We start from the raw sequence: 25,409 nt of genomic DNA, 5'->3' as shown, positions 1-25,409 counted from the left end.
AGAGAAGGTGGCACACACATTCTTTCATCATCTGTAGTATCTAGAAATGCTTTTCTAGAAGGAGTGCTAAAGTTGGGGTTTGTTATTTGGGAGAGGTTTATTGCTGGTGAAAATTAATGCTGGCAGTGTTTTGAAAGGCTTTATTGCATTCACTATTTTACAGAAGTAAGAGCCTATAATATTTTGTCTTTCATGATGTTATGCCGTATTCCCCAAACAAGTCACATTAACTTAAATTTCTCAGAATAATATAATGTGGCCTACTTTGTTCTAAAGTACTGTGTACCCACCAGCAAATAAATAAAACATCTTCCTCAGCCATTACAAAAACTTTTCCACCCCTAGAAATTCCCCAGATAAATTCTTTTTCTAACTGAAAGGGCAGAGAGATTCTGAATCATCTTTTTAGTGATAAAGAATTATGGAACCATAAAACAAAAAGATTGAAAGAGATAACAAAAAAATGTTATCTCGTTCATCTACTAACTATGCTGAGTTCATTTCTGATAGATATTTGTTTATTCACTCCTTTACAGTTTCTAATGATGAGGTCTTCATGACCTATCCAGGAAATTCCTGTGCTTCACTTACCATCAAGAAGTATTTTCTCCCTTTAATAAGTAACTTGGACTATTCTTCCTGCAACTTAAAGCTATTACTTTTTGTCCTGTCCACCATGGACACATTGAATGAATTATTTCTTCTTTCTATCAGACTTTGGTGGTTATAAATACTTTTATCAAGCATTGATTAATCTTTAAGAGTTACCTTAATTAAGCTAGATACTCCTAAATCTTTCAGCTCATTCTCAGAGGTCTTATTTCTTGTTGGTCTGCAACAAACTCTTTCCATAGTAAGCTGCATCCTTCTTGAAATACAAGCACAAAACTGGAGAGAGTACCCCACCTGAGGCTGACCAGTGCTGGACAGAACTGCATGATCTTACCAGCTGCCTCACAACCTGTACTCCTGAATATTCATTTTTATGTAGTGCTTATCTTGTCTGCATGGCTTGTGATGATGAACTGTAACCCCCAGGTCCTTTTCTGAAAATACCATCGTCCAGCTAATTGTTCTTTGGTGTATTTTGGTGTTGAGTACTGTTGCTTGGCATGGTCTCCTGGTCTTGTCCCAGATGAATTTAATCTTGGTTTTTCTTAAAGGTTTTGTTCCTGGCTTTTTGACATCTATATGCTGTACTTCTGCAGCTTCAGTTTTTACACCCCTCAGAGCATACTTTCAGTTTTGTCATAGCACCATCAATGAAACAGAACAGATGTGGGCTCAGGATAGAATATCTGTCTATTTTGATACATCCTTCCATCCTAATGGTCACAACAGTCCTGTATGGGCATGCTTATTACACATTTTTATGTCATTGACAACTTTTGCTGTATTTTATGGGAATGCTACAGGAAATAGTATTTAAACTCTGCTGAAGTCCTGAGTTATGGGCACTGCTGCAGACATTCCTGGTTTGTTACAGTAGCACATTAGTCTAGTAGGATTTATTCTTGTCATAGTTATACTTGCTGTGTGTGACTCTTGTTATTAGATTACCTATTCCAACTACCTGTTCCAATTACTTTTTTTACTCCAGAATATTTCTGAGAGAAGAAGTTAAATTGACTAGTCAAGAATTTATTGGTTCCTTTCCTGCCTTTTTTACAGATAGTCACTGTATTTGACCTTTTCCTGTTTTCTGGTACCTCACCCATCACCAAAGTATTTTTAAGAGAGCCATTAATGATTGTGAGAATGAGCAGGGAAATAAATACAGCCTTGGTGAACCTTGCAGAAAACCATTGGATCTTGGCTTAAAAGTCTGACTGATCACACACGAGCTGTTAACATTTGGTAACATTCAATGTGGTGTATAACCTTATATATACACTGTTATTTATTAGAGACATGCAGTTTAAAACATCTTAATCTCTGCAAGATTTTCCAACAGATGGATTATGGGAACCTTGTCTTTTCTGAAATGTTAGGAGAATTAGAAACAAATGTACAAGGCTCAGAAGTCCAGGAATTTTCACTCTTGGAAATGGCACGGGCGCTTTCTGGCAAGAGCAAAACCTGTCTGTTTTGGCTCTCAGAAGCAAAGTCATAGGTCACATTCTAAATCTAATTAGAAAACACTATAATGAGAGATTCAAATATTAGAATTAGAAAAAGAAAATTGATATTGTCTAATTTGTAAGGAGAGTAATTACTGAATAAGAGCAGGAATTAGAATTGAATATGGCACTCTAAAGAACCAAAGAGGATGAGAGCAATAATCCTGCATGGCAATCTCCTTGTCATGTCAGATGTCAGCATTGCTGTCAAAGGACCTGCATGACTAATCAATAAATAAGGAAAAATTGGTTTCTAATCTAAATCCTGAACTTGATAACCATATTCTTTCCTTAATTAAGAACAAGAAAGGTTCTCTCTCTTCTTTAGAAGCCACTGGAAAAAATCTCTGCTGGATTAAGAAAAAATATAACTGTTTTGAAACCTGCCTCTTTACACTGTAATCTTCACAGGTGATTTTTAGGTGTTTTACATTCTTTCTATTCCACTCATATAAAGTGTCAAACAGGAAAAAGTGGTTTTATTGAAGGAGAGGGTATCTGAACTAAATTCTGATATAGGTTTACAATTGGAGTTAATACTTCGATTTAAAATAAATATATACTGAATCAGTTTTTCTCTGTTTCTTCCAAAACTAATGGAAATAAAATTACAGATAGGTAAAAGTGTGTTTTGGATTCAGATTCCAAATGGATCAACCTTCTTTATGAGAAGGAATGAGGAATATTCTGGTTATTTTTCTTTCCTATTACTGGGGTATGATGTAGTGTACATCCTTCTTAGCATCCTGCATAGCTAAAATGCTGCATTTAACTATGATGCATTTCAAAAAAATCTATTCTTTTTGTCTCAACAGGTAAGATTTACTCAATTATTATAGTAGTTCCCTCAACTAGGAAAAAATTTCCTTTACACTGCAGAGGTTCCTTCAGTTACTCAAAGCTTTCATATTGTATATAATGGCTGAAGTAATTAATGTACTTCCCCTTCAATAGTAAAGGCTAATAGCTGCTGAGATTGGCTTTGGGGTATCTATCAGCAACTGAACAAGAAATGGGATTGCCTCTAATCTTGTTTTGCTTTGTTTCTTTCATACAAGTTTAATATGTGGCTTCATTATTATAAAATTGTTTGTACTTGGTGAGTCACTAGTCTGTAAAAAGCACCTGGATTTATTTAGCACTTAGAACATGGTTGTTTTTATTTCTCACAACTGCTCATCCTTGAACCCTTGGAAGCTCCTCTCCCCAGTGCCAGGGCTCTGATTCTAACAGGCTTTAATTGCCCTAATCAGCCCACCCACACCCTCTGCCCATGGGCACAGGAGCCCCATTTAAGCTTGGCCCAGAGCTCTTGTTCCTGGTTTGGCTTCCCTGGCTCTTAGTCTCTTGTTCTGTCTCTGCCTTGGTTGGATGTTGGTTCTGGGGTGCAGGTAGGTGTTCCCTGTTCTGCCTCTTCTTGTTACCACAGGGACTCCCTGGATGGGTCTTTCACGTATTGATTTTTCTTGTTCCTTTTCTGCATGTGTTTTCCTCTGCCCAAGGCCTAGGAATACACAGAGTGTTTGAGCCATTAGAATGCATTGGTAGATTATATATAATTAGGTGTAAAGACTTCTTTCTATTTGTTCTGTTTTTAAATAAAGGCACGATAGGATACAGTGGCATGGCTGTGTTTCTAAAGGCTTGCTGCTCATCTGCAGGGGTTTTATCAGACTAGTCACAAAACACTGGGCTCAGACCCTCAACACCTGGAACCTTATATGGCTTTGAAGAAGTTCTGATGACAACTGAACTTCAATGGTTTGCATTAGGCAAAAATGTAATTGTTTCAGCTAAACAGATAAATCTACTCTACTAGAGAAATGGTTCTTGCACACAGCTCAAGTAAAACCAGGAGTAGAAGAGAAGCATTGGCAGTTCCTACTATCCTGAAAACTGCAGCCAAACCAGCAAAGATTTAAGGAAATGACTCACAGTACTCACAAGAAAGAAAAATATCATAGTAATGGCAAGGAAAGCTAGGTTAATGTAACCAAACTGCTCAAGTCAAGTTTACTAGCCCACAGAGGCAGAGACAGGAAGCACTAAAAGGACTGAATAACATTCCTAAAACAAGTCTGTAATAGTGTTTTGTCAGGTCAGTAACTGTAAATGTCCAAGAACTCCAGTGGACGTGTAGGAATACATTTTTCTCTTGGATATTTTCACATAGATATGTTGGAGTAAAGGACTTCGGACATGAAACAGATAAAGATTTGATCCAGAGATCTTAGTGTAATGAGTGTTTTTTGATAATGCCATCAAGCATGTGCTTCAGTTTGCCTAATAAATACCTGAGTCTCAAAATGCTAGTATGCTGGTTTTTAAAGAGTTGGTGTCAAAAAAAAAAAAAAAAATCCTGTGCTTTGTTTATTTTTTGGGCAAATGTTTATACTGCTCTTAAAAAAAAAAAAAAGGTGCCTCTAAATGCAACTATTAGCAAGATTAATAATGTAGGAATTCTCTCTATCCTATGCATGAAGGCTACAAAGAGTAAAGAAAAGCCTGAGATTCCAGAAGATTCCGTGACATTTTAGAATCATCTGAAATATTTATGCTGTAATGTAGTATTTATTTCTAAAGTTAAGCACTTCTTTTAATGATGATTTTCTGCAATAATTGTTGTTGCCTTCAGCAGACTCTCCAGTGTGCCAAGATAGCAGGGCTGCCTGACTGAGAGCCTTTCTTTTTCTTTTTTCTAAAAAAGGATGACGGGATGGAGGTAGTGGGCACAGGATAGCACACAGTCCTGAATGGATTTTATTCAGAACATGATCACCTTAAGGGTAGTCAGCTACTGTAGCACTTATACAGGGAGAGTGTTACCTTTTCCTATGGTTTTGTCTTCCTGCAAAGCTGGAACCAACACTGGGTTTAAAGTAATTTTGCTTTTTTTTTTTTAAGCATTGTTTGGAGAAGTGGCTGGCTGGGACTATCAGTCACGGGTCCCTGTAGGTGCAAGCTAGAAGGGTGTCTATACAGCAGGTATGAAGTGCAAGTAGCATTGTAAATGCATTGCTACATGTACAGCTTGCTTACATTCTGTGTGAATGCTGTGCTGTTCAAGCTGGGCAGTCACCAGAGCAGTTTCAGGTGTGCAGGTGTCTTCTATAGCAGTCTGAGAGGCTTGGAAGGCTTCAAGGTGTGGCTTGCTGTCACAAATGCCAAAGTAGGGAGCAATATTGTGCTTTTCTGGAAGCATATTGCACTTCTGTATGTGGTGATAATGCACAGCTCTACATGGATGAAATGCAAAATCATCCAACAGTCTTCCTTTTTGGTCCTAGTACATGCACTTTAAATGAGATGAATAACTAACTTGACTTGGTTAACCCTAGGGGAAGGCCTTTTAATTATTAACTTAAATAGTTGTGGGAGTTTTGCACATTTTGCTCTAAGAATGTTTTGCATTTTATGCTGAAATGGGCTGAGTGTGTCTTATCTGACTCTTTTGGGATATTTAAAATAAATCTTTTGAATCCAGTACAAAAGCACTGGCTGAGAGCATTGAGCTAAATCAATCCAAACAAGTGCAGCAGGGATTTCAACTGACAAGAGCAGTGCTCTTCCACACAGCCATTGTGCCTGAGAAGGAGCTGCTGGAGTTAGGGAAGAGCAGAGTGATGTAAGAGCAGGGAGATAAGGGCTCTCAGTTATGAGGTGTAACTGAGAATATTGCAGTCCAAGGGATTCTGTACAGGTGCTGTGCTCCAAATGATGCTCCCTTAACTAATCTGTACCTTTTCTGAACCCATTTTCTGTAACAAACTGCACAGTGCTGGAGTGGCAAAGGGCATACAGGGCACAAGGTGAGGGAAGATGAAAGGTACTTGATCATTGTGTATTGAAAAAATCAAAAAATACTGTACAACAGAAAATCCTCCCCCAGTAGATGAACAACTATTGCAGTGATGCTGAACACTGATGTAGAGAACAGAATTCCTGAACCTCCTTGCAGAGTGTAGTGGTCAAGAGACACAAAATCACCAGAATCAACAGGCTAAATTGCCTGAATTCATGTGTCTGCTTAATTCTTGCTGGAAGGGAGTGCTGCTTCCAGCTGTGGCATGTGAAACTGTGCACTTCAGGAGGAAAGCGTGGTCCTCAGCAGTATGGCATGAGAAGGAGATAAAAGCTTGTATTTGACTGTTATACACAAGCCTGAAAGAGACAAAGCATGACAAGTGGAACATAACAAGCAGTGAAGGCATAGGGTTTTGGAAGGTGGATTGTTGCCTGCTTAAAAGTAGGTGTTTTAATTAGGGGCACAGGCATTTGAATACTTTTCCCACACTTTAATAGGAAAAAGTTGTATAAGGACACTTAGGAAAACCTGTTGGCTACTAACACTATTTATTAGTATTTTTTCTATATTTATTAGTATTTTTCTATTTCTATATTTATGAGTATCTATTAGTATTTTTTTTTCTATATTTATTCTGGTTTTGAGGCAGCATTGCCAGTTAGATGTCATTACCGTTCAGGTGAAAACTCATCTTTTTCTGTCATGAGCTGATAAAACAATAGCTAATCATTGAAAAGCTTCCATGTGTTCACACCAGGTGAAGTTTCACAGGCAGCATTCCTGGGTCTTAGAAATGAGCTGCCATGGCACCGTGATTCCTGAGCTATGAGAAAATGTTTTCTTTGGTTTACAGGTGGGTTAATATTGGAAATGCCTATGAACAGTGCCAGGTATTATTTGCCATGATAAGGAACAACAGTTTAGTTTTAATCTTGTGTTTGAGAGATATACATCAGTCACGTACACTCAGATAGCAGAGCACATTTCAGAATTACTTTTTGGATTTTTTGGGATCATTCTACTGTAGTTATAGAAATTTAGGCAGGTCCAAAAAGTGATTTTTCACTTCTTGTTTACTTTCTTAGAATCCATTAACTGGATCAGGATTGTGTTTTTTTTAAAAATGCCTATTTTTACACTTATAGCTCAGGTACTACTCTTAAAAGCAGTATAATAAAGGAAGGATTAGTTAAATTGGTGATTTTTTCAGTTTCATGCAAGAGAAACATGAGCCATTAGGAAAAGATTGCATTTCTAGACTCTTACACATCTTTTGCCCATGGAGTTACTTTAATGTTTAGTCTGTTCTAAGTATTTGGGGATCATTTTCCGTAGATTTTGCTTACTTTTGTTGGAATGGACCAGTCTCTCTCACGATCAACTTGTCTGGCTGGAAATCCTGAGGAAGAGGAGGTGGTTCTGGGGCTTTATAAGGTTTTTACTCTCCTTTCACCAGTGACATGATTTCTTTCAGGTTTTTTGCTCAGCCAGTGGCCTGCTGGGGATTCTTCAGCAGCCTCTACTCAGGCTTTACTCCCCCTAGAGCCAGCCAGAGCTCTGTAGTGTAGTGAATGGAATCTGCTCTGGATTGAGCAACTCAACCCAAGAGGACCCAGGTCTGAGAAGTGCCTGCAGGGCTGTGGAGAGGAAAGCATCCCAGTCATTGGCTTGTCTATGGATACTTGGCATTTTGGATGTTTATTACCACCCACGTCATAAACCTTGAACAGTCAGTCACTGGAAGCTAAATAAAAAAGGACCTAAGCAGTGACTTTCAACATGCTGAATTCAAACATAAACACAGCATGAAATGATCTGTGGACCTTTACCTTCCTTGTAAGATGTGTGATTAAAACAAAAATTAACCCAGAAGCATTCTTAACTTAGTGAAGAACATGCTGTTGTTGACCTGGATTGACACACTGACCCAGTACAGTGGGAATAATCCCTGGTAGTTTATATGGCTCTTAAGATGATGTAATAATTTTTAGTATGAATATGAAATATTGTTTAGTGTATAAATGGGTTCCTCATGCTTTTCCCTTAGATGATTTATGAGTTCTGGTCCATTGTTGTGAATATATCATTGCTTTTCCATCTTGCTGTCAAGTAGAATGGCTGGAGATTCTATGAGTCAGGCATGGCATGAAAACAGGGTTTTCATTGTGTCCAGTGTTTTGGGGCTAAGGATTCCTGTGAGTAAGAACATGGCACTGGACTCAGTTGCTTAGTCAGATGTATCAGCAATATGCATAATGTACCAGTGTCCTGGTGTTTATCCAGCTGGATGAGGATGTTGTCTTAAAAAGCAATCTGCAATTAATATTTTTTTAAAAAATTGTAAACTATTAGGTATATTTTTGTTTTGTTTTGTAAGAAAGATACATTTCTTTTCCTCTCTGACAAATGCAATAAGCTGTTGCAGGAGTTTTCTGTAGTGCTGGAAAGTAAATGTACCTCTAATAGTTTATGGTGGCTTGAAATCAGTGTTGGTAGAATGCCTAAAAATTCCTGCTTCCTGTTGAAAGTACATTCAGCACACTGGGACACATTTGTCTGGATGTGATCTGTGGGTCTACTTTTTTTATTTACACTAAATTTGCAGTGATTCCTGTTATTTCAAACCACATACACCCACACAGCTATGGTTACTTGGAATCTGTCTTTGACTGGAATATATCAGGAGTAATTGGGTTGGTATGCCATCTTTTGTTGATAATTAGAAACTCTTGGATCTGACACAAGAAGTTAACAAATTCCCTGTACTTAGCCATATGCTTTAGAAGTTCTTGCAACAGCAATTTTCAGGTCATTTGTCTGGCTAGAACTTGAGAAGAAACATATGGCTACTGCTTATGTCCTGCCTTATTATTCTTAAGAGTATTATTTCATAAACAGAAAAGAGCTCATTAGCTAGTAAATTATTCATAGACCTTGCTGGAATTGTACCAGATATGCACAGGGACTCTTGAAAGGGTCTTTTTTAACAGCCCACATTTGGAATTGTCTGGGCAGAAATATATTTTTCTTTTCAGTAAGACAAATAAAACCCTACAAAGCTGTTCATCTCAGTTAAATCCAACTGTATGGCAATTTCATGTTAAATACTTCTTATGTGTGATTAAAAACCACTGGCTGTAGCTGCAGCTTGCATTCTGATGAACTGTGTATCACTTATAGTGAGTAATTAAAGAGCTCATATGCATAGCAAAGAGGACTATATTTAATTAGGGCTATCCCAGATCCCAGCTCCAATGGTCCTTCCTGGTAATGTTCAAATATTCTCTGGTGCCACCTAATGGTAAAATTGTCCAGTTACTCTGGAGTGAGAGTAAACAATGGGTGCCCACCACATTTATTGCTGCACTTAGGCCCATTGGGATCAGTGTTGTGGCCTGAATATTCATGTAATAAAAAAAAAGGCTTCTGACCCTAATTGCTTCCAGCCAAAGCATTTCACTGCTAAAGGGAAAAGTACAGTAAACCCTACAATACTTCCTTTAACTGTTCTAACTGAACTGTTTTTTACAAGGTTTGGACACAAGCCTGAACCAAACCAACTAGAACTTAAATCAAAGCTGTGTTCTGACAGTAACCCATAATTTCCTAAAAGCCAAATGCTGTTCACCCTTATTCTACTGGGAATCCAACATTTAGATTTGTGATATAGCTTTGTGTTTGTTTTTTTTCTGTATTCCTGCCACAATGCTGCAATTTCCAGGAAATGGAGAGATGCCTCTCTGACTGTGGGAAATGCAGGAAGGAGGGAAGTGAGCAGTGCGCCTCACTTTGACGCTTTCCATAGCCCCTGAGAGCTGTGGGTGGCTGGAGTGAGCACACCCCACAGGGCAGCCAGGGTGCAGGAGGCCAGTCTCTTTACCTGCCCAAAGTAACCCCTGAGGCACATGGATCTGGCTCCTTCCTGTGTGCAGGCTGTAGGTAGCTTTCTAGTTTCCATTGTAAAATTTTGTCTTTCCATTATCTGTTTACTTCCATTTGCCTACCTTTAAATATGCTCTAGCAGTGGGAAGTGAGCACGCTTACAGTTTTACCTTTGGATGTCACTGGGGCCTTGCTATGACAGTTTACGTTCTTTTCTTGGAGTGGGTGGGGAACTGTTCTCTTAGGGAAGAAAAAGTAACCTTCTGCTCTAAATAAAGTAAAAATGCACATGAATACTTAGCTCAGTTGTTCTGAGCTTGGTGCTAACGATGCCAAGGCTGTATGTTCAAACTCTGTGGGCCATTTACTGAAGGGCTGGACTTGATCCTTGTGGGTCTTCTCCAACTCGGAATACTCTGTGATAATTTATCTCAAGTCAGTAGGGAAAGAAACTGCAGTGAGGCAATAATAAATGTAATTCTATGATTATTATAAGCTGGTGGGAGGGACAGTGTAGCCCAAGGATGTTGCAAAAGAACTACTTAAATGAGGCATTTCACAATCCTCTGGAAAAGAATGTTCGGTATGTTTTGGCTGATCAATTCTGCTATCACACATTTTCTGAATACCTGGTTTAGATGGAATTAATAGAGTTGAGGCAAATAAACAGCAATACCCTAGAGACAAGGAACAGTTTTATCCAAATAGCTGAAATATTAGGTTGGCTGCCAATTTCTGAGACTCAAAAGGCTATTGAATAACGTAATTGTCAGTTATTCTAGTCAGAACTGTCTGTGCCCAACACAATGTGAGCTGCAGATTTCTACTCTAATGTCCTTTCTAGCACCAGACTTACAGTTCTGAATCATCTTTCAATTCCATTGTGGAGTGCTTTCTTGAAGAACAACCACCCTTGCAAATGAAAACCATTTGATGAGTGGGAGTTCTGATATTGCTTTTGGAGAAGTTTCATTTCCAAGTGAGTTGTTAATTTCCAAGTGAGTTGCTTAGCTATAGAATAGTTGTATTTTGGAGTTAGAATTGACTGCTTCTTTGTGGAAATTCCCTTTTGGGAGGAATAAAATAAAACACCTTTCTGCCTTCCCCTGGGCATTCTAGAAAAGAATGCTATTGCTATTGGGCATTAGTACATGTGAGTAACATGGATAAAGTAGTCACTATAAAAGTGGCATTTTTTCCCTTTGCATAAGCATGACTAGGGAGGAAAATATTGTGGGCCAAATTGTTTGCAGATGTAACTGTTGTGGTTTCATTGAGTTACAGGCAGATTTGAAAAGATTTTGTCCCAATAGGAGATAATATGTGCAAAGCACTGCTGATGGTCTGGCCAATTTGTGGGTTCTCAGTCTGAGCTGAGAAACTGGCACTCTGTTTTTGAAAATCTGGCTTTGAGGACTGCACCACGTTACAAAACCAGAGGGTTTGGCCCGTATATGAAACTAACTGCCTGAATAGAAGTACTTTCTTTTCATTTTTTAGGCCAACCCAATAATAAAATTGTGTTTCCTTCCTTGAGCTGTAGATAAAGAAAAGAATCCTTTTCTGTGGGTGGATGGCTCTTGTCCTCAAAGGCACTTGTCACTGACTGTAGTGCTTAATATTGGCTCCCTCTTTGGCTGGGGTTCTTGTAGAGGAAAAAAGGCCAAAGAATTCAAGTTAAAGCTTTCTACCATGTACAGAAAACATCTTAATCCTTCCTGTTTGTCACTGTAAGCAAACTGTTCTTGCTTTCATGATCCCTCATGATCTGCAGCTCAGAAGCCCCAGTCATGGGTAACTGTCAACTCCAAATGCTTAAAAGTCATGAACCTGTCCCCAAGTCATGACACTGAGCTACTGTTAAGCCAAGTAGCTCATGCTTAGGATTGCTTTCTGTGTGTCAGGAATGGAGAAAGGAAAGAAGGAATTAACTCTCTAATTATGGGAGTTCAGTGAGTGAAGCCTCAGGAGATGAATATTGTCAGCACTGCAGTCAATAGCAACAGTTCTGCTCTAACTCTCTGGTTGTGTTTGCAGCCTTGGGTGAGACAGATCATGCCTGAAGCTCAGAGTGGAGCTGCATTTAATCTCTTTAAAACCATCACCTGCCTCCACAAAAAGTGTGGGACCCAGCACTGGTATTTCCTATCTTTAAAACTGATTTTTTTCTTAACACTAGTACCACCTCAGCTGTGCTGGCTAGTACCACTTTGGGTGTTGCTGGGCTGATTTTGAACTATATGTCCCAGAGGAAAATGGAAAGTAGGGCAGCTAGATTTTGGCTGTTTGCTTTGAGGCCCTGTTTGGGTTTTGTGGTGTTTTTCATGTAGCAGATATGTCAGATGTGAGATCCAGGTCTAACAGCACATTACCTTGACAGTAGACTGTGTGTGGTTATTTTCAGAGGCCTCTAAAGGAGACTCAGATTATTTCCTTAGGATCATAGTGTCGGGGCAGAAAACATACTGCATGTTGGGCTCTCCTATGAGTCACAGGCTAAAGGAATACTAGGGGCTTAGTGGGTTTATATGCTGGCAGAGAACCCTGGAGACAGAAGTTAATCAGTAGTGAAGCTCAATCAAATATAATCTTCTTGCTGCTGGAAGAGAATGAAAAAATTGCTGGTATCAGTTACCACCATGGTGCTGGTGCCTGGAAAATGCTGCAGGGAGGACCAGGACTGATGTATCCCACTGGCAGCCCTTATCAAGGCTCCTGCAGAGCCCTTCTGAAAATGAATGTCATTCCAGACAAATCTGTCCAGGCAAATAAGCTTCCTGTCCCTGGTAGGCAACTTACAAAAATGTGAGCCAGACACAAAATGTGGATCCAGGTTTGGCCCTTCATTTCCTTAGAAGCTTCTATCAAATTTGAATTTTACCTCATTACTTTCAGATTCTTCATGGTTTTCTTCTGCTTTCACCTTGGCTCCTGGAGGTCTTCCTTCCTACTGAGTTCTGCTTTCAGAGCCAATTACAGTGGGAGTCTGAAAACAATCTTTTTGAACCTGAGCTTCTGGGCCACCTTCTCAAAGCCCCTCTTGTCACTGATACCAACATCTGCAAAAAGAAACAGCATCTCTGGCTCTTACTTCCTTGGTACTCTCTGCTGTCAGCCCTGTCCTTGTTCACATGCTTTTGCAAACTTGGAGTGGAGAAGCAGAATTTCAGAGAGCTTTCCTCAATGCAGAAGCAGTATAGGTCAGGGTCTGCAGTTTTTTGGGGATAGCTCCTGGCCCCTGTAAGCAAATCCTTAGTCTCTTGTAAAGGCTACAAGGTCAGTGACCAAACTCCCCCCAAAAAGGGCTCTGACAAACTGGTGTCTGTTTGCTGTGTCCCAGACTATAGATGGGGCACCCAGCTCCAGTGGGAGGTTGAGTCTCTAAGTGTTGGTGAGTCAGGGAATAATATTCCAGAGAAAGTCCCTCAGTACAAGGGCACTACAGGAGAAGAGATGGGGTGCCTGGGATAGGAACTTGCTGAGCAGATTGTGCCTGAAATAAGACTCCCCACCTGAACATGATGAAATCTGTGACTGTCCTCAGTACCACAATATTTGTTTTATATGAGCTTTAGCCCATCAGTGATTGATTTGTCATCTCGGAGGCGGTGGGAGCACTGGTGTTTTGGTCTTTTTAGCAAGTGCCTGTCTCTTACTATTCCTCATCTGTTAGGTCTTGCACACTTTATTTTAACAAAAAAACCTCAAGCTCGGAAGACATAAAAGACTAAAAGAAAATAAAATGTGACCTCTTTGGATTTTTTTCTTCTATCTGTTCCTCCTAACAATCTTACCAGAAAGATGCTTGACTTGCTAAATTTGCTGAAATATTTGCTGCTGATAAGCCTTATCGAGCACACTCTGCTCCTTCTCCAGCCGGGGAGTGCCCTCTGGTGTTGGCAGTTCTGGTGGCAGCACGGTGCTCCCTGTGCTGCCCGGGTGCTCTCCTGGCAGCGGGGGCTGCCGGAGCCACAGCAGCTCCTGCCGGCGGCGCTTGGCAGCCCGGGATGCTCCGGGCTCATCCTTGACTTACATCGCGTTTCTGGGCAGAGGAATGCATTGCAGCAGCGAGACGCGCTCCTTACTTGCCTCTTCTGGTACATTGGTCTACTTTTTTACAATGCTGCTGTTTAATATTCCTTGTCAGGCTTGTCCATGAGGTCCCTGTTGTGCAAGAGAAGCACACTGACCTGCCTGCTTTGTTACACCGTTGGTTTCTCAGTGCTGCATGTGCAGAAGAGGGAGCGCTGATGAGCTGCCACACATCGTTTGCTCACCTTCTGCCCCCGAAGCCACCATCTATTTTGTTTTTCCTGGGCTGGTTGTTTTGCTGAATGACTAATCAGTTGCCAAGTCATCCATTTTTCTCTAAATGCCAGAGAGCTTCAGCTGCTCTAACAGCACCTGAAAGCCTTTGGCATTTTGGGGTCACTGGTCTGTACTTGCTGTCAGTGCTAATACTATTTGATTTTCAATATTAGATTTTATGCCTTGTGCAAAGCTGCATGTGGCCAGGATGTTTAACTGCAGTGTCCATGGCTCATAAATTCTTAACCCACAAAACCCAACAGGGAATAGTAAGGAAGCCCAAAATGAGCATGGTGTGTATGCATGTAAACCAACACTTGAGCCCTGTGTGTCTTTCAAAGCAAATAACGAGCAGGATTTTGCCTCGGCACCACAGCCCAAAGTTGGAAGAATATTTTAACATGTTGTTTAAGCTAGAAGGGAGTCTTCCAAGTGGGAAAGCATCAGCCAGAAAAAGAAATTGCAAGATACAAAATTGAAAATAAGCTTTATTTTTTTTTTCTTTTAAAGCTGTGAATGCATCCCTGAATGTGGGCAGATAGGGGACAATTTATTAAACTACCAGGTCCACTTGGAAGGGTATTCCAATTTATTAGCAAACTCAAAGTAACAGGGAATGAGTAAATGGGCTGTTACATACAGGCAAGAAGAAAGGAATGAAAAATATAGATGATTTTTGCTGTCAGTTAAATATTAACTCATAAATGCCATTAGTCCACGAACCCATGTCTGAAACCTCTACACTGGTTTTAGACAGCAGTATCTTTCAAAGTGTATCAATTAAACAAGCAATTGTTACTGACTTGGGTCACATTTCAAAGTTCCTATCAGTAGCAGTTGTATGAAGCACTGAAAGGTGATGCTGAAGAGCCCCTCATTGTTCTGGTCTGTGGCTAACAGCAACACACAATGGTAAACTTAGACTCATACTCTATTATTTCACTGTTTCACATACCAGCACTTCATTTTGCCAATTCAAGTTTTCATTTGTGAGGCTGAGCCCACTGGGAAAGTGGATGTGGCATTAAACCTGTTTTCTCTTATTTGTCTGCTCTGCTTTTGGTACCCTGACTTCCCATGTGCAGGGGGTGTCATAGCAGTGGGAGCAATTCTGTAAAAAGGCTGGGAGGAGAAGCAAGACCTTTAATCTCAGCTGTGACAGGACTTGACATACATCAGCTAGAAGTACACAAAAAACCTGGGACCCACTACTGAACACCAGGGAAAATACTTCAGCCTCATAATAATGCTGGTGACTAACTTTAAATGATCCACAAAACCAAGACATTGCCCTGAAATGTTCTCCATGAAAAGATGTGTCTGCGCTTCTGCTGTGACTCAGATTGAGCAGGGATGGGAAGCACATGGGGAGAGCTGGTGACAGCTCAGGACAGGCTGAACCCAAGGCATGGAGCCTCTAAAAAATTGAGCAGGAAGGACTGCAGAAAGCATGAAGATAAGAAAGGAGGTGGCTTGGGAAATGCTTTTGGTCAGACATGGCCTAGTAGGCCAGGACCAGTCAAATGGCAAGGAGGGGAAAAGGAAAGGTGGCAAAGAGCTTTGAAAGAAAAGGACTTGTGGGTGCTGAAGATGGGGAGCTGTGCACAAAAGCAGCTGCCTGTGCAGGGGTGGGAAGAGCACCAAGGGTGTAATGCAGCACCTTTGGTTTTGTTGTGGTTAAGCCTGTGAAACGTTCAGGACAGCACTGAGCCCCAGCTCAAACCAGTGCACCCAGAGGCCACCTCAGGAGCAGGGTCTGGGCATGAGTGAATTGAATACAGGTTTGCAGCCTGGTGCATATAGGAACAATCACAGTGGAAAGATCAGTGGAGAGGAATATTCCCTTCTGCTCCTGGGCTCTATTACAGAGCATGGCTGGCTGCCCACATGAGCAAAGTGGGCTGCTCCCTGGAGGGCAGGTACCTGCTCTGCTTGCATCAGGGGTGATGGGTTTTGACAGAACAGCACGTTCCTCCCTACAGCCGAGCTCTCTGCTGAGTGCAGGGGCCTTGGCTGATGGAGGGCCTGGTGTGTGTGGGAGAAAGCTCCTCCTGTGAGTGAGGGACTGGCATCAGCCCTCCCAGCAGCCCTGCTTGGCTCCCAGCCTGGGCTGCAGCACCAGTAAGTTGTGTTCTTCAGAGCTTCCCACTGGGCTCTGCCTCAGCCAGTCTCTGCATGGGGCAGTGGCCAGGGGGAGGAATATAGAGGAGCTGCTGAATTTGGGAAGAGGAGAATCTCCTGGGTTTTTTCAAAGTCCCTCTGAAACAGCTGCTGTCCTCCAGACCTGAGCTCCTTCCTTACAGGTTCTTAACTGTCAGTCAACTTGGTGCAACACTGAGCCTTTGCTTCTGTGCCACCTTGGACTGCTCAGCTCTCTGCCCTCTTTTAGGCTCTCCTATCCCTTCCTCACATCTCTTGCTACAGCCTTAAATCAGGATATTACTGAGAAGCCCAAGGCCAATTCCATTGTAAAAAACCTGCTTTAGTAGAAACACTGGTGCTGGTGAAGGTGCCAATGTATCTTCTTCCAAAAGACTCTTTGGTGGCATTTCTGTATAGAGGGCAAAAGCAAGGGTTAATGGTCTGCCAGACTGAGGGCAGAGGATTAAAAATATATTGTATCTGCAGTTAGACAGATCTTGCTGTTCCTCTGCTATAGTTATGATTGTTATTACAGTCAGTTGTAGGGCATCTAAGTGAAATTCATCCACAATATAAGTGCCTGAAATTGAGTAGGAAGGCAGAAAACATTGAGATTTCCAAGCAGAGATGACCTCTGTTGCTCTCTGAGCTCAGACTATTTTTGGCAGGAGGCAAATGGGCCTGCCTTGGAATGAAGGCAGAGCAGCTGCCAGCCCCTGTAATTAGCCAAAAGGCTGTGGAGTGTGGACAGGAGGCTGCAGAGCACGTGGCTCCTGCTGTGGCACTGCTCAGTCCAGAGCAGCGCCTGCAGGAATGCAAAGCCCAGCCAAGCCCAGATACTGCAGCTGATCCCTGGGGAGGCCTGAGCCCCTCATCTGGAGCTGAACAGTCACAGTGTGCCCTGGACAGGGTGCACAGGGCTGAGAGTCTTTGGAGCAGGAATCCCAACCCTCATCCTGCACACAACACTGATTCTGTCCTTACCAAGGGCCTCCAAACATGCTTGGGTGGAATAATTGCTCAGAGCAAACTGGGACTTTGACAACCCTGAATTGTAAGAGAATGACTCAAATACACAATAATGGATTTAATCATTTATGTATGTGCTTAGTGTAATTGTAGAGGAAAAAGAATTACTACAGGCAAGATTTCTCTGGCAACCTCTGGGTCAGTGAAGCTATTGTATCTCTTTGTATGTAAATTCTGGGCCTGCCAAGAGCCTACATGCAAAATACTTTCTACTGATAATTGAAAATGAACCTAAGGGAGTTTATGAAGACTTATTTTTTTTTTTTTTTGCACTGTCTTGTGTCATATATGGGAGGCAATCATGGAAACAAGACAACCAAAATGTTTGTCAGAATTTTTACTACAAATATTTTCCTTCCATGATATTTAGTAGGAAAACCACATTTAATTTTTCTCAAAGCAATGCATTCATTGATACAGGCTGGCTTAAGGATGCAAAGAATGAATATATTACAGTCAGAAGTCACAGAGTCATAAACATGAGCTCCATATCAGAGCCTACAGATGATAAATCTTTCCATGGCAAGATTCCTCAATTGCTGCTTTCCTCTGTGGGCAGTAGCACAGCAGTGTATTTGCACACTTCTGAGAAAAGCCAGATCCAGAGCCAGTTCTTGGCCTGAATTTTGTCTGTTTCTAACCAAGCACAGTTTCTCTGTAGGAATGAAACCAAGCAAGCATGCAGGTAATAGGGGAAGATGTAGTTCAGCCTGCTTTACTCAATGCATGGAGCTATACATCAGTCCCACTGCTTTTTCAATTTCTTTTTGTTTCCTTTCTTGTTCAAGCAGTGAAGAATTTGTTTCTCAAGAGCAGTCTGATTTGTGGGGTCTCTCAGTTCTTAGTTTGCTGCATGAGTTACAGAAAGTGGAAAACTCTCTGGGACTTGAAAAATGATGTGTGCTTCGTGCGAGGCATTTTCCCATCACCTCTGTGCTGGATTTCAAAGCATTTTAGGTAACCAGTCTATTTCTCATGGGTACTCTTGGGCTATTTTATTTCCATGTGTATGAATTTGTTTCACAGCTCTGTTTTTAATGTTTGAATGAGACAGGGAAAGAAAAAAAGCACCCCACCTTAACAGGAGAGAAGATGTGTAATCATCTAAGATGTGTTTTGCTGTAGAATATTATTGCTTTCAATTTTTTGTTTGTCAGCATAGTTCAAACTGCAGGGGCTTTGATTCGGATTGCTGTAGATTTCGATACTGCTGCATTCACTCACTTCAAAAGTTTCATTCAAAACCTTCAACATTTTTTCCTGGTCTTCACAACTTTGCTGTGATATCTGACAGGGATGCCAGACGGCCCAAAGAGATAAACATCAAACAAGTAGAGTGTCCCTGCCTCCAGCCCTTTGATGGTCTCTGTGGTGACGGCTCGCTGGAGGTTTAGATCATAGAAGTACTTGCACAGCACTTTCTCTGATTTGTGCCGAGATTCAGGCCCAGAGCACCTGTCTGCACTCTGCAGCTCCCTCCAGATCTGATCCTCCTCAATCCTTTTTCTGTACACACAGTACTTGCTCTCCTCTTGTGTTCCCAGCCAGGCAATGGTCACAGACCTGCACGTTCTCAGTTTACTGAAGGATTTGATTTTTAAGCTCTCTGGAAGAAGTGGGAATAAGGGCTTGTGGAAATGGGGGGATGCCTGTACCTTCACAGAAGAGTTAGATTCCTCTGTGGACCTCAGCTGCACCAAATAGGTGTCCAGCAGCTTTCCCTTCAGGGAGAAATACCTCAGCCCAGTGAGATTTTCTGACGCCACTGTTTTGCCATTTCTTGTTATGTGAACCCGTATTTGGCCCCGGCACAACTGAAAGGTGAAGTGGATTTTCTTGTGCTTCGCCTGGTACTGCAGACTGTAGAATTTCTGCTTTTTCCCATCCAGGACCACATGAATCACTTTGCCATCTTTCAGCTCTGTCACCTTGGGCTCAGGTTCTTCCAGGGTCCTGGCGAATGTCCCGGTGTATGCGGCGCTGGCGTTTGTGAGGAGATTGACAATAAAAACATCAAAGTAGTACTGAGTGCTGGGGCTGAGATTGGCCACTGTGTAGGTGTTCTTGGTGCCCATGCACACCTGCCTGACTTCCCCACTGCTCACTTTGTTGATGATGCTCAGTTCGCTGTTGGACAATATCATCACCTGCTGCGGCTCCAGAAGGTACGGAGAGAGGGACAGAGCTAAGGTGGGTGGCAGCTTCATTCCAGAGGATCTGATGGCCGTCTCAGCAGCACACAAGCTCTTGTAGTTGTGCTTTTCATTAACTAGGAGACAGTACTGGATGCTTTCCCTGTGCTGCAGGACAGAAGGGCTGTGTTTCCAGGCCAGAGTCACCGTTGTGTGGCCGATGCCAATCACATCTATGCGTGGATCCACTGGAAGCTCTGGGTAGAGGTACCCAGACGTGGTGTCAGTTGTTAAGTACACGGTAATGTGCGTGTCCCTCTCGGTGGATAAGAACTCGAGCAGGTAAAGGGCAGAATGGGAAGACATTCCCATGTAAGTCTCTACAGAATTTCCTTTGTAGTTGAAGATAGTGGTCACCATGCTTGAAGTCCTGTGAGATTTGGACACCTCTTGTGTATCATGGTCACCTGCAGGCAAAAAAAAGCAGATTTGTAACTTCTGTTTTAAAAGATGTGAAATAAAGCATCATACATCATACAAGATTTTACTGTTAGGGAACATTATATTTTCTTCTTGAAAGCAGCAATTATAACTAAAAATATGTTTTAGTAAAAATATGTTGCTACTGGCAATTTATTAAATTAAAATTTGAGACGCTTTTATTTTAGCAGTGCAGCTGTAGAATTATGTTTTCAAAAATACTGTAATTATGAAACCACAACTTGCAAAAGCTTGCCATGTATTATGCCTGATGCCCCTACAATTTTCTTCTATTTGCTATCTCTTAGGGTACTTTAAGGAGACTCATTATATCTATGATAGGTTTTTTCCCCCTTTGGATTAGTTTTAGGCCATGGTGTCATGAAGAGGGAAAACTTATCCATTCAAAAGAGTGTAATTTGAACTCCTCAGTCAGGTGTACCTGCCTGACAGGTAAGAACTTATTAATGGCAGCTTTTAGATTTTTAAAATTTAAAATTCAAATTTTAAAAATTAATTCAAAAAAATCATGCAAGAGAAAGGAATTTCCTTTAAGGGTAAAGGCAGTATAGTAGCCATTGCCATAGTAGGATGTGACAAGAATAAATGGCTAAATCTTCTCTGCTTCACATGGGGAACAAATAGTTGTCTCAAGTCACCTAAGCCATAAAAAAATAACTGAGGCATCAAAGGGAAGTTTGGCCCAGTACCAAAAACTTATGAAGTTGGTCTGTTTGTACAGCCTGGAGGACCTGCTGTTGTTCCCAAATATTAACCTTAGATATAGACATTTTAATATCTAATCCTTAATTTATTTGTGTTGAGGGCAAGATCTGATGGTTTCCATGTTTTACCCATGGAGACTGGGTCAGTCCATGGCAATTTAAAGGAGGGAACCACAAAATGTGTAGGCTTGTGGGAAATTTCCTGTAACACACTTATCTGTGAGTAACTTGTGCTTTCTTTGCCTCTGCTTCGGCAGACTGAAGGCCTTACCTGGTGTTGCTTTTCCTGGTGGAGACTTGTACACAAATATGCTCCACTCAATGGGAACATCACAGGGAGTCACTGTTACCGAGAAAGGGGCAAGGGCCCTGCCCTCTTCCAAAACAAAGTGGTACCTGTAATTGTGAATAGAAATAGAGGCAATGCATCAGGGAATTCAGCTTTGCCCAAAGCTCCTTGTAATCAGCTACTCTGACATGGGTCACTCTGTTCTGAGTAGAAATGACTGTTCTCTGAGGTTCAGTCAGCAAAGGAATGATGAGTGTCTGCAGTCTTAGGCTGTGGGAAGAAAACAGGCTGTGGGGTATTTTTTTTTTTTTTTTTTAAATCCATATATATTTGCTGAAAGACTTATCCACTTGAGGCAATATTTTTTCCATCTGAGTTTTTTTTCCCATGCTTTAGATGAACATTGTATCTCATCCTTAGCTGGTTATTTTGGGTAAAGGATGTGATTTAGCTGACTGCCTTCTCCATAACCAGCTGTTGGCATTTCTGCCTTGATTGCCTTTGTGTCAGAGGCTGCTATGCATGAGCACCACAAAGTGACATCAGTCTCTTTGGTCAGGTTTTGATTCCTGCCTTGAAAAAGCTCAACCTCTTGTCTTGCTCTGTTTTATTTCTGTTGTTTTTATACAGGCTGTATAATGTATGGACTTGGCCATATAAATGTTTGGATTTGGGTGCCTCTGCACTTCAATGAAGGCAATTGGCAATCCAAGGGTTTTTTTTGTTGTTCACCAGTGAGACAAGCACAGTTGCTATGGATAGACCCTGTCAGTCTGGAGGTGTGGCTTACTTTCAGGGTATGGCTCCTAGGCCAGAGTGGAGCTTCACTGGAATCAGTTCCACATTCTTGAGTCTTTTACTCTCAGCCAAAACTTGTCCTCGCTTGTTTGGATGACTAGGGTTCAAAAGAACCTTCCTGATCATGCTAAACTATTTCCTAATTGCAGTCTTAATATTATGCTGCAAGAACATAGAAAAACTCCCTTTTGTTTCAATATCCCTTGTTCCTTAACTAGGAGAGCTCCTAGTTCTGTTCTTGTGAGCATGGTCACATTATATAACACATGCCACATTCCAGTTTTTCTGTGCAATGCACATGAAGGCTGAGCAATCTGGCTCACCCTCTGTTCCATGGCCACTCGGGTGTGTGTCAAAATCTGTATTTGCTGGTCTCTGTCCAAAGTGCATCTCTTCCCAAACAAGCAAGATTGATCTTTGCTACCCAGATGCAGTGCCGGTTATAATATCTACATCACCTACGTATCTGCGTATGGCAGAAGACTTTTCAGATATTTTGGAAAGATATGTGAAGAATGTGGAATTTCCACATGCAAAGCACTTTTGATCTTAGCAAGTTGTACTGGCACTCAGCAAAAACACTTTTAGTGTGCAGGACAGTGGCAGAAGTTTTCCTGATACGATGTCTGTGCAGATACTCTATTGATTTCTGGGGCAGTGAATTTGCTGGGTGAAATGTTTGTATCTCACCATGAATGTAGGACGGCTGCTGTCTCTGCAGACCTGAAGCTGGGCTGTTTGTGACACAAACAGCTGCTGGAGCCTGCCCATCCTGTATCAGTTCTGCTGCTGCTCTGACAAACACGGCAGCAGGCTGCTGAAATGTGTACAGGAATTGAAATTTCATCTCAGAGGTTCATTCCAGATTCTGGGCAGTGTAAGAACCCTTGAGGAGTGGGGCATTTTTCTGGTATTTCACTGTGTCCTGATAGAGCCCTGCAGGTACACAGGGATAGTGTGCAATTCCCAGTGACACAGGGAGGTATCAGAGAATAGGAGTGGCTGATTTACTCTTACCTTTTGGGTATATCCTTCAGCAGGTGAATTGTAGTTTCCTTACCATCTGCAAGTATCAGGGAGTGGTAGAAATTGAAGAGATTGCTCTTGGAGCTCTGTTGGGAGCTGGTGGTGGGTGCCTTTATGGAATGGCACAAACAAGTTGCCATGAGAAGATGGAGAGGAAGATAAAACCAGAACCAGGACATCTTCAGTACTGCAAAGTGGGGTGACAAAAGTAAATAGAAATGGCTGTCATAGGAGAGAAAGTAATGTGACCCTCTCTTTCTGTGTTTTTCCTGGTATTTGTTATAGTCCCAGCAAGCCAGGCATTCGAATAGTGCAAGTCTCCATTTTGCTGAGTTGTTTTAAGTTCACAGAAATATTCCTCAGAGGATCTCTCTGCAAAGATTTAATTTCAGAAACTGCTATGAAGTCTTTGATTAGAGGAAAAAAAATGTAGTTAATGCAGCACAAGTGCAACATGACAATTATTAAAAAAATATTTTTACTACTGTCGGAATGAGTAGAAAATAACATTTAAAAGATTTTTCTGGTTTGTGATGTTCACTTACTAAACTTCTAGGCTGAGCTATTTGTAATGGAATTGTCCCTTTAAAACTCTCAGGAGGTCCCTATGTCCCAAACCCTGCTTCTGCTGCTCTATCAGAGATCACTGAATTTTTATTTTGTCCACTGGGACAGTAGGTATGTGTAGATAAGAGGATCATTGTAACTTATCCAGAGCTGTGTAAGATACTGTTTGGTCAAAGGTGGAGAATCTTGGATAAGAATCCCTGAACTGGTACTTAGATTTTAAGCTCTGTGGGTCTCATTTGGAAGAAGGCTTTATCACTGTAGGGCAGTAATCTTGATCTTAGGTCTTTGTGTTGCTTATCATTCTCATATCTGCATCACTTCCAGCCTGTCCCAGCATTTGCTGCTCACTGGAACTGTAACAACTGTCTTGTATTCACTCTGGCAAGAGATTTTAAAAAAATCACCTATGTCCCTTTTTTCAACAGGCCTTATTAGCTTGGAATCTATGAAAGAAAAGTACAAAACCAGTCCCCAGCAAATACTGATGTTATTTAAACTGCTGTGTGCATTGCCCAGAGCTACACAGAGGAGGAGGCTCCAGTTAGGACAGGAAACTGCCAGTGCACTATGTGCAGTCATTGATTATAACTTACAGCTCCTTTGTCTGCCACGTTCAGTTTCAGAAAGTATGAAAGTGGAAGGGGCAGAGACCTTTAATACAGGTGCCAGCTGTAGCTCAGGGATTTGGAAAGCAGAGGGAGCTCTGTGTGCAAGATCCCTTTTTTGAGGAAAATGTAGCCTATTGCATCTCAAGAGCAGCAAGGAGTAAAGATCCTGCTTAAATCTGGTTATTGGCTGGTGAGGGGAGAAAGCATACAAGACAAAGGATCAGTTCTTTGTAATTTTTATTTCTTTCTGAGATCAGCTCTTTCCCCATAGTGCCTGTAAAAGTGTGGAAGATTTTAGGAGTCAAATCTCTACTTCAGCACACCTGCTGTCCATTGCAGTTAAAGTGACTTTATAAAAGGACCCCTTCCTTTTAAAATCCATTTCAAACATACATTTAAGTACAGCATTGAATACATCTGTAGGTTCTTATGTACAAAATCTGGGATTCCCATATTCAAGCACATCCTTAGTACCAGTGAGATGATTATGGAAATTATGGTTTACCAGGTCATCTCAATGTCCCTCTCAACATCCAGAAAAAGTTGGTTTATTCTCTGCCTGTTTGTACTATTTTTGCACTTGGTTGAATGCAGGCTCAAACAACCATCTGAACAAGTTGAAAGAATATTAAGATTTCCATATAAATTCCATTTTAATGCTCTTATAACAGAGCTTTTCCTTTTGACTCTGAGTCACTTTGCCACTTGGTTATTCCTCTAGTCTAATTATAGCTTACAGATTTAAAATAGAACCCCAAATATTTTGCTTTACCTTTTACAGTGGAATCTGAGTTGCTCTGTGCTTTGGAGAGGATTTTTTAAAAAGTCTTTCTGCTGCTTAAATGACAGGATGTTGCAAGCCACACTGATACCACAGCAGCCCAGCTTTTCTTGTCCAGGAAAACAAACAAACCAAGCGATCAACAAACCTATAATCAGCTTATCCCCAAGAGAGCATCATCCCAAAGGCTATTTTCACTTAATTACACAAACAGTATATTCTCAGACTATTGGAAATACGTTACACAAAAAATACTGTACTTACCTATTTTGTTCCTGGCTAGATGATCCTCAGACCACTCACTTTCTTTGCCAAAAAAGCATAAAAGAACATAGACTTTTCAGATCTCTGTAGGCAGATGAAAATCAGAACTGTGCAACCAGTTTAACAGGACAGAACTGATTTTTCCATATGGCTCCTGAACAGACATAGCAACTGAAACGCTTGCAGTCCTTCAAGAAAAGAAAAAAAAAAAAAAAAAAAAAAACCAAAAAACAAAGCCACAACAGGATTTTGGTGCTTTCTTCAGTTGGGTGTTTTCAAAGGTTGTTTTAAACTTGCCCAGTTGTGCAATCTCCCAAGTGCTGGTCGTTGTTCCTTCAGTTGCTGGGGCTGTGCAGCAGTTGGGGCGCGCTGCCTGCCGAGCCCAGGACGCTGCTCCTGCACCGAGTGTCAGCCAGGCTGCTCCTGCAGCCTAATCCCAGCACTGCCTGG

At 41.4% G+C, this 25,409-nt stretch overlaps 1 protein-coding gene across 1 annotated transcript; it reads right to left on the bottom strand.

The window, feature by feature from the left end:
• Positions 1 to 17,619: 17,619 nt before the first annotated feature.
• On the bottom strand, positions 17,620 to 25,155 carry LOC128810791 (protein NDNF-like). The gene is made up of 4 exons (XM_053983928.1): positions 24,960 to 25,155; positions 22,728 to 22,923; positions 20,895 to 21,019; positions 17,620 to 19,885 (listed from the first exon to the last, which is right to left on the bottom strand). The coding sequence occupies exons 2-4, from the start codon at positions 22,913 to 22,915 to the stop codon at positions 18,534 to 18,536; spliced, it is 1,665 nt and encodes a 554-aa protein (XP_053839903.1). The 5' UTR covers positions 22,916 to 22,923; positions 24,960 to 25,155; the 3' UTR covers positions 17,620 to 18,533.
• Positions 25,156 to 25,409: the final 254 nt, after the last annotated feature.

Source organism: Vidua macroura, chromosome 8 (assembly GCF_024509145.1).
Source record: "Vidua macroura isolate BioBank_ID:100142 chromosome 8, ASM2450914v1, whole genome shotgun sequence".
Taxonomy (NCBI): Eukaryota; Metazoa; Chordata; class Aves; order Passeriformes; family Viduidae; genus Vidua; species Vidua macroura.
The sequence above is the reverse complement of the archived record's forward strand: the minus strand, read 5'-3'. Positions and strand labels throughout refer to the sequence as shown.

Coding starts and splice junctions, on each gene's coding strand:
- LOC128810791 (XM_053983928.1), bottom strand. CDS start 22,915: ATGTCCTGGTTCTGGTTTTATCTTCCTCTCCATCTTCTCATGGCAACT. Junction 21,020..22,727: donor CTGAAGGATATACCCAAAAG/GTAAGAGTAAAT, acceptor TCACAATTACAG/GTACCACTTTGTTTTGGAAG. Junction 19,886..20,894: donor ACCAGGAAAAGCAACACCAG/GTAAGGCCTTCA, acceptor TTTTGCCTGCAG/GTGACCATGATACACAAGAG.